At 38.6% G+C, this 14,127-nt stretch overlaps 1 protein-coding gene across 1 annotated transcript; it reads left to right on the top strand.

Annotated features, from left to right (window-relative positions):
• Window positions 1-11,934: 11,934 nt before the first annotated feature.
• LOC149239347 (WAT1-related protein At5g07050-like) lies at window positions 11,935-13,803 on the top strand. Its single transcript, XM_089369838.1, has 7 exons — window positions 11,935-12,119; window positions 12,231-12,293; window positions 12,435-12,551; window positions 12,655-12,907; window positions 13,007-13,165; window positions 13,295-13,446; window positions 13,545-13,803. The coding sequence occupies exons 1-7, from the start codon at window positions 11,935-11,937 to the stop codon at window positions 13,801-13,803; spliced, it is 1,188 nt and encodes a 395-aa protein (XP_089225964.1).
• The last annotated feature ends 324 nt before the right edge of the window (window positions 13,804-14,127 follow it).

The raw sequence follows: 14,127 nt of genomic DNA, 5'->3' as shown, positions 1-14,127 counted from the left end.
AAAACTCTTAACGAAGTGAAGGATGAGATCGTGGTATTGAGGAAGGCCGTGAAACATAACTCAGGTGGAGGAGTGTCTCGTGTGAAAGTCAAGGAACCAGAATCTTATGATGGTACAAGAAGTGCGAGGGCTCTTGGTAACTTTCTATGGGATATGGAGCAATACTTGGAATGCTTGGGTTTACCAGATTAGGAGACCTTGGTGAAAGTGGCTACTCAATTCCTGACGAAGGATGCTAAGATGTGGTGGTGAAGATGGATGGATTAGACTACCAGTGGTGGTGCTGATGACACAACTTTGTGGGATGACATGAAGAAGGCTTTTCAAACCCACTTCAGTCCTCAAGATGAAACATCAGAAGCAAGGATGAAGATAAAGTATATCAAGCAACTGAGAAGTCTTCAGACATATCAACGGGAGTTTGCAAGTGCAGTTCTGGAACTTGCAGACATGGCAGAAAGGGACAAGGTGTTCAACTTTATTATTGGACTGAAACCTTGGGCACACAATGAAGTGAAGAGGTAGAAGATTAAGAAACTTGAGGAAGCTTTTGCTGTTGTGGATCATTTGGTGGAGCATTATGACGAAACTTCTTATGAGAAAAAGAAGAAGTTTGATAAGCAAAAAGAGAAAAAAGATGATGCTTTGAAATCGAATGATAAGTCAAAGACGAAGAAACAATTGAAGTGTTGGATATGTGAGGAACCACATATAGTGAAGAATTGTCCTTCAAGACCGAAAGTGACTGTGGTGGCATAGTCTAATATGAAGAAAAAAGAAACTTCTATGGGGGTGATGCAAATTCTTGGAGCTGCAGCTGCTGCAAAAGTGGTCTCATGAAGAGATCCAGAAAAACACAGCTTAGAGTATGTTCGAATGAAGGTTGGGAAAGCAGATGTACTCACTACGGTGGATAGTGGGGCTGCTCACAACTTCATGAGTGAAGATGTTGCGAGAAGGATTGGGATGAAATTTGTACCGGTGAAGGCATAGATGAACAAATTGAATTCTCCTCCTGATTCCATGATTGGTGTGGCTGAAAAGGTGGACACAACACTAGGTGAGTGGATCGGGAAAGTTGACTTCACTGTAGTGTGGATTGATGACTATGAAGTTGTGCTAGGAATGGATTTTTTGAAACAATATGATGCGATGATTGTTCCACATTTGAAGAAGCTGTAAATTTACGATGGAAGGGAAGATGTACCCTGTTATGAAACCAACTCAAGAAAAGATAGAAAAGATAGATCAACGCCTTAGAATTCAGCCTCTTCAAGGGGGCAACCTCCTTTACATTACATAAATGAACAATTCTTGGATGATTCAAATGACAAAACCTCCTTTCTATATATAGGAGTCTAAGGAGTCACAATATAATCCATCTGTCCTAACAATAATAATATAAAGCCACAAAAATAACAATACAGGGATTCTATGGGGCACAGTAATAACAATATGGGGGCAATAGGGGCACAACAATATCAATAGGGGGTATAACTACAATAGTAATGGGGTAATCATTGTATTATGGGGAACCAACATGCCCCTCTCCTTCAAAAATGTGTTGTCCTCAATGCTTGAGTAGTTTTGGATACTTCTGCATAAAATTCTCATCCTCCCATGTGGAATCTTCAGCGGATAAGTTCTTCCACTTGATAAGATACTCTGAAATTGATCGATTTCGTAGCTATCGATTTCTTGTTTCTATGACTGCTTCCGGTTCAAATATAATTTTTCCTTCCTCGTCAAGTTCTGGAAATATTGTTTGAACTGGGAGCTTGTCGCCTATAACCTTCTTTAAACATGAAACATGGAAAACTGGGTGCAATCGAGAAGCTGCAGGAAGCTCCAATTTGTATGCCATAGTACCAATCTTTTGCAACACCTTGTATGGACCATAATACTTTGGTGATAATTTATTATCCTTCTTAGCTTGCTTGAGGGACATTTGCTTATATGGTTGTAGCCGTAGGAATACCCAATCACCTACATCAAAACTTCTTTCACTGCGATGTTGATCTGCCTGTTGTTTCATTCTATTCTGTGCCAACACGAGGTTATCCTTTAAGAGTTGGACGACTTGTTGTTGATGTTCAATGAGATGTTCCACTGCCTGAACCTTAGAATTTTCTCTTAAATATGATGTGATGGATGGTGGTTGATACCCATAAAGTGCCATAAATGGGGTCATTTTTTTTGCTGTATGGAAGGAAGTGTTATACCACCATTCAGCCAGAGGCAACCATTTGACCCATTGTGTATGTTTATAAGATACAAAGAAACGAAGATATCCTTCCAAACATTTGTTTAATATCTCAGTTTTCCCATCAGAATGAGGATGATAAGATGAGCTATGAGCTAACTGAGTACCAAGACAAGAAAATAATTTTGTCCAAAAATTTCTAGTGAAAATGGGATTTTTGTCACTTACAATAATCTTTGGGTTTCCATGTAGCTTTTGAATTGTTTCCATAAATGCAGTAGAAATTGTACTGGCTTTAAATGGATGTGATAATGCACAAAAGTGTGCATACTTGGTAAGTCTGTCAACTACCACCATGATGACACTCTTTCCCTCAGACTTGGGTAAACCTGTGATAAAATCCATTGAAACCTCCTCCCAACGTTGGCTTGGAATGGATAAAGGTTGTAATAGACCTGGTATCTTAATTGTTTCAACTTTATTTTTTTGGAAAACCAAACATTCCGCCACAAACTTTTGAATATCTGATTTAAGGCCATCCCAAAAAAATTCCTTCTTAACCCTGTGGTAAGTTTTTAAAAATCCTGAGTGCCCTCCTAAGGGATAAGTGTGCAATTCCATAAGAGTCTTTTGTTTTAGCTGGGAATTCTTACAGAGGTATAAGCGATCTTTGTACCATAATGAATCATTCTACCAGCTAAATGTATCAGACGTACTAGAATATTGTTGTAAGTTTCGAATAAGTGCCCACACTTCTTCATCATTTTTCCACTCCTCCCTGCTTCATTTATCCAATCTGGTTGGATAATAGAAATGGCGCACAACAATGCTTCCACATCCTCATCCTTTCTTGAGAGTGCATCTGCCACCACATTTTGCTTCCCTTTTTTGTAGATGATTTCAAAGTCATAACCCAACATCTTTGTGACCCACTTTTGTTGCTCTTCAGACGATAATCTTTGTTCTAAAAAGTATTTAAGGCTATCATGATCCGTTTTTACCTTGAAGTGTCTTCCCATTAGGTAGGGTCGCCATTTCTTAAGTGCATGGAGTATTGCCAACATTTCCTTCTCATAAATAGCTTTGCTTAAAAACTTTCCCTTGATAGGACGACTTTTAAAAGCAATGGGTCTTTCATCTTGCATTAGAACAGCACCAATTCCATTTCCTGAAGCATCACATTCCACAATAAAGGTTTGTATGAAGTCCGGAGTCCATAAAAATGCATCTTTCTTCAATAATGTTGTTAGAGGTGCTGCTATTCTCCCATAATTCTTAACAAACTTGTGATAATACCCTGTCAACCCGAGAAATCCTCACAGATGCTTTATGGATGTGGGGATTTTCCATTCCTTAATGACTTTAATTTTGCTAGGGTCTACCTTAACTCCTTCATGAGATACAATGTGACCCAGATATTCCACCTCCTGGACTCCAAAGAAACATTTGGATCTTTTTGCATATAATTGTTTCTCCTCCAATAGTTGTAGCACCCTGTCAACATGTTCAACATGATCCTTCCAAGACTTGCTGTAGATTAGTATATCATCAAAAAATACTAACACAAATTTTCTAAGGAATGGTTTGAAAATTGAATTCATCAAACCTTGAAATGTTGAAGGTGCATTGGTAAGGCCAAAAGGCATGACCAAAAATTCATAATGACCCTCATGAGTTCTAAATGTTGTTTTCAGAATGTCTTCAATCTTCATTCTGATTTGATGATATCCTGAACGAAGATCCAACTTGGTTAAGTAAATTGATCCATGCAATTCATCCAGTAATTCATCAATGACAGGAATGGGGAACTTATCTTTAATAGTGAGCTTGTTGAGCTCCCTATAATCCGGACACATGCGCCATGATCCAATCTTCTTGTGCACCAATACTACTGGAGCAGAGAAAGAACTTTGACTCAGTTGAATTATACCAGCCTCTAGCATTTCTACAACCATACATTCAATTTCACTCTTTTGGACATAGGGATATCTGTACGGCCTGATGTTTGGAGGAACACTTCTTGGAATCAGATGAATAGCATGATCATGATCACGCATAGGTGGGAGACCTTTGGGAGTCTCAAATACCTTGGAATGATTGTCCAGGACTTTTTGGAGATCTAGGGAAATATATGATTCCAATGTCGAAACATCTAGCGAACATAATTGTGCAATTACACCTCTTTTCTCCTTTTTTAGAAGCTTTGTCATACCATTAGAGCTGATTATCTTTCCTAGTTTCCTTGCAATACCCCTTAATTCAACTTCTTTTCCTTCCGTAGAAAATTTGATGAAAATTTCTTGAAAATTAAAAGCTATTGTACCCAAGGATTGTAGCCATTGGACTCCTAGTACAACATCAGCACCTCCCATTGGAATGGAAAGCATTGGGCTAGTCAATACATATTCTCCCATGGATAGCTTGATATTATGGCACTTTCCAGAGAAATTTATTGTTCCTCCATTTGCAATCATCACTTGACACTCTGGTGCTGGATATAGGAAGCAATTCAATTCTTTTGCTACCTTACAATGAATAAAATTGTGGGTGCTTCCTGAATCAATCAACACTATTACCTTTTTCTTCTTGATTTGTCCTTCTATCTTGATGGTTTGAGGAGTGGTAATTCCCGCCAATGCATTACAAGATATGGTCGGATTTATTTGTTCTTCATCTAGGCTTTGTTCCTGGAGTATATCCTCTTCTTTTGACCTTTCTTGCTCCTTTTCTTCTTCCTCTTGACAATCTATGTAGAATAATTTCTTCTCAGCACACTTATGACCTTTAGTGTATTTGCTATCACAACTGTAACAAAGCCCTTTTGCTCTTTTCTCTTCCAATTTTTGTGGTGTCAACCTTATAGGTTGTGGAAGACTAGGGGCAACAACACTTCCGTCTTTATAGTTGTGAGTGGTATGCTTCCTGGTTGCCATAATTTTGCTTTCCATTTTTCTTGCTAACCTGAATGCCTTCTCTAATGAATCAGGTTCCCAAAGGCGAACATCATGTTGGATATTATCCTTTAAAGACCCTATGAACACATCAATCCTATGCTCCTCTGGAATATCTTTTACCCTTATGTTCAATTTTTGGAACTCCTCAATGTGCTCCATTATTGAACCGTTTTGTTTGAGACTTATCAATTGGCTAAAAAAAGTGTTGCTTTTTGTACCATCATAATGTGCTATCAATTCTTCCGTAAAAATTGCCCAAGTGATAAATTGTTTACGGGAGCAAAGCCATTGATACCATACAAACTGATTTGGTTCCAAATATAAAGTTTTCATACGTACCTTTTGTGTGCGTTGCACATTATTGAGATCGAAGAATTGCTCCATCTGTAATATCTATGTTGCGGGATCCTTGCCATCAAACTTCCTCATATCGCTTTTTGGAATATGGTGGGTCTTCGATCTAACATTAGAGTCTATGGAATCATGATTAACATTTATTTTGTTCTCATCATGAGTTTCCTTTACTACCCTTTCACCATTAGTGACCCTTTCTTGTAGCAACTTCTTCAATTCTTCCATGTCTGTCTTCAAATCTATCTTCAAATCGTACATCTTAGCTTCTACGCCTTTCTCTAAACCATCCATCTTAGCTTCTACATCTTTCTTTAAACCATCCATCTTAGATTCTGTTCCTTTTTGTGCAAGTGACACTTGTTGCACTTGGTCTCGTAATTTTGCTATATCATGTTGCATTTCTTCCTCTTCTTCATAAGTCATGCTAGAGCTTTCAGGTTGCTTACTAGGTGTTTGCATTTTCTTTCCTTGGGGAATCAATTACCGATAATAATGCTTTACTATGCCCTTTGAATTCCTTCAAACCAAGCTTACGCAAAAATTTAAAAAAAAAACTACACACCTTTTTTCACTTTGTAGAAGCCTGATAATGAATCTGATGTATCTCTGTAATTTCGAATCATACAGTTCTAAAATTGTGACCTGTAGTAGCCTTCTGTGTCCTCTTTCCAATGCCACTAGTCTGATCCAAATTGGATTCTCCAAGAAAGAGCTATGCAAAATCTCCCGCAGTGGCCTGATTGTAGACTAGTTCAGTAGAGCGAACTTGTATTCCGTCCTCTTTCTGTACCTTCTTCCGAAATTTCAATCTGATGCTCTGAAAGACAGTTATGACGATTTTCCCCAGGTCACCTATTTGGAATGTAATTCAGGAGTCTGCAAAAAGACCAACTTCCTCAGATCATATCTCCACAAATATAGCGCGAAAAGCTCTGAAATTCAAACCCGAGGTTCAGCGTGATTTCTTCTCATATGATTTTTTTTTGCAACTTCTGAAACGTCGCAGAAAAAAATTTATAGTGAAAATGCCACGATGAACCTGTTTGGAGCAGCGAAACCCTAGAATCCAAAGCTCTGATACCAAATGTTATGAAACTAGCTCAAGAAAAGATAGAAAAGATAGATCAACGCCTTAGAATTCAGTCTCTTCGAGGGGGAAACCTCCTTTACATTACATAAATGAACAATTCTTGGATGATTCAAATGAAAAAACCTCCTTTCTATATATAGGAGTCTAAGGAGTCACAATATAATCCAGCCGTCCTAACAATAATATTATAAAGCCACAAAAATAACAATATAGGGATTCTATGGGGCACAGTAATAACAATATGGGGGCAATAGGGGCACAACAATATTAATAAGGGGTATATCAACAATAGCAATGGGGTAGTCACTAGTATTATGGGGACCCAACATACCCATTGGTGTTTGAACCATTGGTGTGACAAAACCCGAGTGTAAGTTGGCAGTGATGCATATGGAGGAGGAGAAGCGCATGAATGAGGTGTCTAAGTAGTTGTCTACTAACGAGGCAAATATTGTGGAACAGTCACAAGTTATCAAAACATTGTCCGATAGTGTCTTGGATTTGTCTAGGAGGCTAGAAGAAGTTGAGGATGAGGATGACGACGATGTTTATGTGAGGTTGAATGTCCAGGGGGAGGATCGGGTTGCGTATATACAGAGGATGGAGATAGAAGATCTAGACAGGTGGATTGATATGATTAGTGAGGGAGAGCCTTCAGGCTCTACTCCCTCCACATCTTCTTAGATGACATAGAATATGGGGCTCATTGTTAGCTATTCATGGTAGTCAGTCCTTTAAACAGGTTGAGTAGATATGACAGATAGATGGTGCAGGAATGGGTTGGCATTAGCATCATGACATGTTGTAGATGGGATGGAGTTTCCGTGGACCTGAGCATGGGGTTGGAGCAGATTCTTGATGAGTTCGAGATGTGGCAAAGTCTGAGAAAAGACTAGTGAAGGCATACGAATGTGAATTCTTATGATTTAAGCGTGACAGTTGGATTGATCACCCAACTAGTTCGAGTCATGGGGGTCGATAGTGTGCAGAGATGTGTCAGCATTATGTTGGAGTATCATGACAACATTTCACGACGAGACGAAACATGGTGGAGACGGTGGTTTTTCATATGTTGCAGGGATGTTTGTGATGTATGGACTCGTTGATATCATCGATTGAGGATATAGTTGTTGTCTTGGTAACAGATGGTTACTAGGATGGGATATTGTCGAGGACGACAATGATTTCAGGTGGGGGAGGATGTAACACCCTGAGGTCTATGCAACGGACAGGTGCCTCACCAGACAAGTGACGAGCTGTGGATTCCAAGTGCATGGGCGCACGAGGCGAGCTGCAGGTCGTGCAAAGCATTTGGAGAAATATGCAATGGAGTTTTATGAAGGTTTACATATATCATGTGGGCATTTCGGGGCTACCCCAAACAATGGGCAAGCCCACAGACGAATGATGACACGTGGGGCAGTCAAACAGTGGAATGGGCGGGCCGATGGTGTAAACGGTGAACAGGTTGACGATTGTGAGGAGAACGGTAGGTCAGTTGGGCATTTAAACATGAAGCGTTTGGGTGTATAAATAGAAGGCGAAGGTGGAGAGTTAAGGCATCAATTCGATCAACACATTGGATCAACCAAGAGGAAGTGCGAGCTAAGGCGCAAAGCTGCAGTTGGACACAAGTTAGGTGTACAAGCCCGGGTTGAACAGGCGACAGCGTAGTTGGTTGGCAGGTCGAGCTGAGCAAGCATGCACGAAGGCAAGCCGAGCGATCTGCGTAGGGTATCCGCTGAACAAAGTGTGCAGTGCCGGGTGAGCATGCATGAAGGCAGGCCGAGCAACCCACGAAGGGCGTCGAGTAAACGATTGTGCAGCGTTGGGTGAACGTGTGGAACAGGTGACCTGGGAAGGGCACGCCGTGCATGGAGAAATGGTGGAACGGTGGTAAAGTGGTGAGCTGGGTGGACGGGCAACCCGTGGTTGGGCGCGCCAGGCAAGGCGAAACGAAGGTGAACCAGGTGGATGGGCGAATCGCGGTTGGGCACATCGGGCATGGTGAAACTAAGTGTGAAGTGTCGGTTTGGTGAACGAAGGTGTGACTCACGCGGAGGGCGTCCGGGTGAGGTGACATGGAAACAACGAGCATGCCCGATTTGGGCAAATGACATGATCGTGCAACGAGGTGAACGAAGAGTTGGGCGAGTCATACGGTGACCATTTGGAGGCGCCGACGAGCTTGGCAACCAAGTTTGCATAGGAGTTGAAAATTTGGCTAAGTGTGAATTTGGGGTTTCATAAGATTTAACTCGTACTTTGTAAAAGTGAAAGATTATATATATTGATTCGGGCAGACTCATATTAGAGTAATTTGCCGCTCCGTTTATACTGTTGTACAATATCCTATATTGTTGTTGTTTATGATGAAAGTGTATAGGTTTTCATCTGTCTAAAGGAAAAATATAATACTTGGTAACGAAAAATAAACTAAGTACGAATGTTAGGCATAGTCCGCGGTCATAAGTATTGGTGAAAAGAAAGTAGTCGGTGGTGCCACGCCTCACTATAGAGTGGTTGAAAGACTACCACCAGTGTAAGGGCGTGACACTTAGGGAGAAAGGTGGAGCTAAACCTATTAAAATAATGAAGTGAGTTCAAATAGCCATTAAAACCATAAGGGCATAAGCCAACAAAAAATTTTAAGAACATAAGGGTGCAACTGCATAAAATATAAGGCTTCCAAAACACAAAGCCCGAAACCATAACTATCCATTATCGAAAGCTATTGGTGCCATTATTTAAATGGAGAATTATACAATGTTATTTTAAATTCACAATACTCACTATCGAGGGAAAATGTAGAACCTTCTTGAATAATATAACGGGAGATTTAATTCAGGAAATTGGATCAAATATGGAAGGGGAGAGAAGCTAGGTAAGGATAGCTCATAGCTATAGGATAGATGCAACTCGAAAATAAAAGTTAAGAATGTGGTCATACGGAGAAATACATATACAATTTGAAATAGCTTATCATTCATTAGGAAGGGAGAATATTTATTTATTTATTTATAAAATAGAATAAAATAAAAAACAATATTACTTTTTGAAAAATGTTAAATGTAATTAATAAAAAAATTTAATTAGAATTTATATTTGAATAATCAGCCTATTTTATTTAAAAAAAATATTAAATAAGAAAGGTATCTTCTAAATATATAAGATTCTCTTTTTAAATAGAATATATTCGCAATTCTCGTTATAAATATATTATATGTCTTATATTGTCATATGCAATGTCTTATATTATAACGGATATGAGATGTATTATAAGTATATGTAAATTTGTATATATATATATATATATATATATATATAAATAAATTTCACCTCCATAAATGTGTTGTCCATTTTGATGACATTAGCTAGCAAATGGCCAAAAATGGATTTCATATTTTTCTAATAAGTAACCATACCTATTCACATGTTTAAACTAGAAAATACCTTTTGAAATTATCTCCACTAATCTGTATTTTTTAAGTACATATAAATTCACTCATTGAAAAGATTAATTGACATAATCTAAATTGCAACATAATAGGAATTGCTTGCTTTGGAATGCTCAAAATTTTCAAATTTGGGGAAGTTCATATTAATAGAAATTAGGAGGGTGTCACCAATATAAAAGATATACAAGTCCCACCCGAGATTTTTTTATAATTCCATTGAGTGAGGGGAAGTGTCGCCATTATGATCATATCCTAGGGACTGTGAGCACGGTGAAAGAGGAGTAGACAACCCCCACCATTAATAATAAAATAGCTTCTATTAAATGGTAATTCTGTTCCTCATCCACCAACACTATTGATGATAAAATAGCTTGTGTTGCAATGGTACTTTCTTTCCTTATTCATCAATGTTTTTGCTTGCACCATGATATTTTCCTTCCACTTCCACCAACATTTATGCTTACCCCCAAAAACTTGCATGATGCTGCCTAAACATATATGGTTGGAAGTCACAGGCATGTATTCATATTTTTTTATGAAAACAATCTAGAAATTAGAGTGAGTGGAGTCTCACTTCATGGAAAATATTATAACTATTAATAATATATGAATATCTTTTAAGCAACTTTAGAGGCTCTAATACCACTCATTCAAAATATTAAAAGACATAATCATAATGGTAACATAATTGGAATTACTTTCTTTGAAATGTTCAGATTTTTCAAAATGGAGGAATTTCATACTAATTGAAATTAGGAAGTTCTCACTAATATAAAAGATACACAATCCCCACTTTAAATATCTTTGATAATACTGAACTAATATAAGAGATACACATGCCCCACCTTAAATCTCTTTGATAATATTAAACTAACATAAGAGATACACAAGCCCAACCTTAAATCTCTTTGATAATATTGTTGAATGAGGAGAGAAGTCTCCATTATGACTTTTTTCTATGAGAGAGAACCTAGAAGTTTCCAACTTCACCATTGATAGTTAAATAGATTATCTTACACAATACTTTCTTTCCTTACCCATCAATGCTTATGCTAAAGAGAATGCGTATGCTAAGGAGTGGTGTAGCTAGGACCCCATCCCGTAATAATTTTAATAGTCTAAATACCGACTACCTTTAGATCAATACTTGTCAAACCACCGATCAAACCTAAAATTAAATTCACAAAACTTACCAAAAAAGAAAGGCCTTTCATCAAATTATTAACTAAACGTAATCCTCGATATTGAATTCTTGTTCCGCGGTTAAAACATTAACTGTGCCACCTCCGTAAATCTAGTTTTCTTGTCGAATACAGAAAGAAAACCAGCCATCACAACAACTATGCTTAGCGGGACGTGGCATGAATCTTTGCTCCTTCCCCGACAAATTTTATTTCATCTCCTCCATCGTATTTCATGCATCAATCTTCTCGAATCAATTGACACATGCCCGTAATCTCGTCGATTTGCATGGTTCATCTATTTACTTTAACTGATCCACTGCTTTATTATTATTTAAAACAGATCTGCCGTTCCATGCATAAAGATCATTAAAATAAAATAGCGAAAAATACCGTATATGATATAGGTGATCGTGACATAAGCGATTCGTTCTTGGAATGTAAAACCGAGAACATTTCCAGGTGGTGATTTGAGCCGCAGATATTGCTATTGCGATTAAGTTAGGTCAACTCCTTGGATCGGTGGATTGTATAAATATGTGTGAGGAGCGTGTGAATTATGAAACCTCAGGTGTCCTCAAAGTTATTGCAAAGGTGTTGGAGAGGAAAAGCTCCAGTCCTCACTCTGCATTGGCAATTTGTCAATAGAGAAGGGAAGAGTTGGGCTTTTGGGAGGGTTTTTATTTGATTATCAATGGAGAATCTAATTGAGAAATCGAAACCTTATGTGGCGATGATATCTTTGCAATTTGGATATGCTGGCATGAATATTATCTCTAAATTCGCTCTTGACAAAGGGATGAATAACTTTGTGCTTGTAGTGTACAGGCACGCTGCCGCTACGGTTGTACTCGCTCCTTTTGCTTTCTTCTTTGAAAGGTAAAAACTATTGCATTCATGCATGTCCTTCTAATTTCTCTTAACAACCTCTGCACTCAACGCCTAGCTAGATAATCAGGTCATGAGTTAACAACCTACATTTAATTGCAGGAAAGTGCGACCCAAACTCACGTTTTCCATATTCTGGCAAATTTTTGTATTGGGTTTGTTGGGGTATGTACCATTTCATAATTTCAATCCTCTTTGCTTTTCTTACAGTATCATCCCTACCACTCCATTTCCGTTTCAGTCAATGTAAAAAAGTTGGCGAATATTTTAATTTAGATATCTAACATTGTGAATGCATGTCTGCAGGCCTGTAATCGACCAGAATTTCTACTACCTGGGTTTGAAATTAACCTCTCCAACATATGCGTGTGCGCTGAGTAATGTTCTTCCGGCTATGACTTTCGTTATAGCTCTTATATTTGGGTAAACAATACACATTGTTCCCTTCAATGTCACATAATCAAGGGTACTCGCTGCAATCAGTTTCTTTATTTTATAGTCTTGATGGAAATCTTTATTGCTGTAGGATGGAGAAAGTGAATATCAAAAACATACGCAGTCAAGCAAAGATAGTGGGAACGATTGTGTGCGTCGGGGGAGCAATGCTGATGACGTTGTACAAAGGTCCTATTGTTCCCATGCTTTGGTCTCCACATCATCAATCCCCCGACACATCTTCAAGTGGATCATCACCAGCTTCTGACAATAAAGAATGGATAATAGGTTCCCTTCTGATAATTGCAGCCACTCTTGCTTGGTCAGCCTTGTTCATCCTGCAGGTGATCATTTATTTTTTACATGTTTGTTTCTCCAAATATATATGCATGATCAATCATCTTGAAATTACGACTTTAATTCACTATATTTTGAATGTGCAGGCTGCAGTACTGAAGAAATATTCTGCTCAACTATCCCTTGCCACCTTAATATGTTTTCTAGGTACGTTACAGGCAACAGCCCTCGGCTTAGTTGTCGTTCGTAATCCTTCTGAATGGGCGTTGGGATGGGATATCAACCTTCTCGCTGCAGTCTACGCTGTAAGTTTGCATTTTTTTTTCGTCGAGGGAAACAGGTCAAATGTTTTTCTTCGGTTTGAATTGAAAAACTGGATGTTTGGGATGCGAAGTTATGCTATATGGTACAACAACTAATATTGATGGTGGCAGGGAGTGGTGACATCAGCAATTGCATACTACCTACAAGGTTTGTGCATGCGCTTAAAAGGACCTGTATTTGCCACAGCATTCAGTCCGTTGATGATGATAATCGCGGCAGTTATGGGCTCTATCCTTCTCTCTGAAAGCATCTCTTTGGGCAGGTTCGTTTTTGAATCGTTTTTTGAACTCCTCAAATTCGGGCAATAATGTCTGTATAGGAAGGGCAAAGGCACTAACTATACTTATTAACTGAATACAGTATATTGGGAGCCGTTATGATCACAACAGGGCTATACTGTGTTCTGTGGGGGAAACTGAATGATAACAAGATCTCGGAGAATAAAAATTGCCGCGAAGCGCTTTCCAGTTCTCTGGTAATGCTCCCTAAAAGTCAAAATAAAGTGGATGACATAGAAGCTGGCTCTAACCAGCCAATGACTACGGGATTTCAGTCTCATCACTCCCATGCTGAAGATACAGCCATTTCTGTTACTGAAAATAGCAATCCAAACCACTAAGAATCGCCGCCAAACAGCTTTTAGGACAGTAGTTAGAGTTTCGGTCATTCGAACTAAGAAATCCGATAAACAAAATGTTGAAGATTCCTTTAGCTGTAGGAGCCGCAATTTATCAGTCTGTTTTCAGTTTTCGTCGTATCATGAGATAGATGTACACGAAGCGCCTACGAAGTCCAGGTGATGATTCCACCAAATGGCAGAATAGTATCCGTATCTCACTATGCTTTTGATGTAATGAGTGGTCATCAAATTTAATAAAAAACTCTGGGGAAAACCCACGTTTGTCTTCCAAGTAGAATAGTGTCTAGCCTTTTTCTTTTGTCT

This window comes from Pinus tabuliformis, chromosome 8 (assembly GCF_031772625.1).
Source record: "Pinus tabuliformis cultivar Carrire ecotype Pingquan chromosome 8, CPIR1, whole genome shotgun sequence".
Taxonomy (NCBI): domain Eukaryota; kingdom Viridiplantae; phylum Streptophyta; class Pinopsida; order Pinales; family Pinaceae; genus Pinus; species Pinus tabuliformis.
Note: the sequence above shows the minus strand (reverse complement) of the source record. Positions and strands in the feature narration are given on the sequence as shown.

What these genes read in the sequence shown, in the direction of transcription:
- LOC149239347 (XM_089369838.1), top strand. Translation starts at nt 11,935, where the DNA reads ATGGAGAATCTAATTGAGAAATCGAAACCTTATGTGGCGATGATATCT. An exon ending in TTTGTATTGGGTTTGTTGGG is followed by an intron (nt 12,294 to 12,434) that starts GTATGTACCATT and finishes GCATGTCTGCAG; the next exon opens with GCCTGTAATCGACCAGAATT. An exon ending in GAAAGCATCTCTTTGGGCAG is followed by an intron (nt 13,447 to 13,544) that starts GTTCGTTTTTGA and finishes AACTGAATACAG; the next exon opens with TATATTGGGAGCCGTTATGA.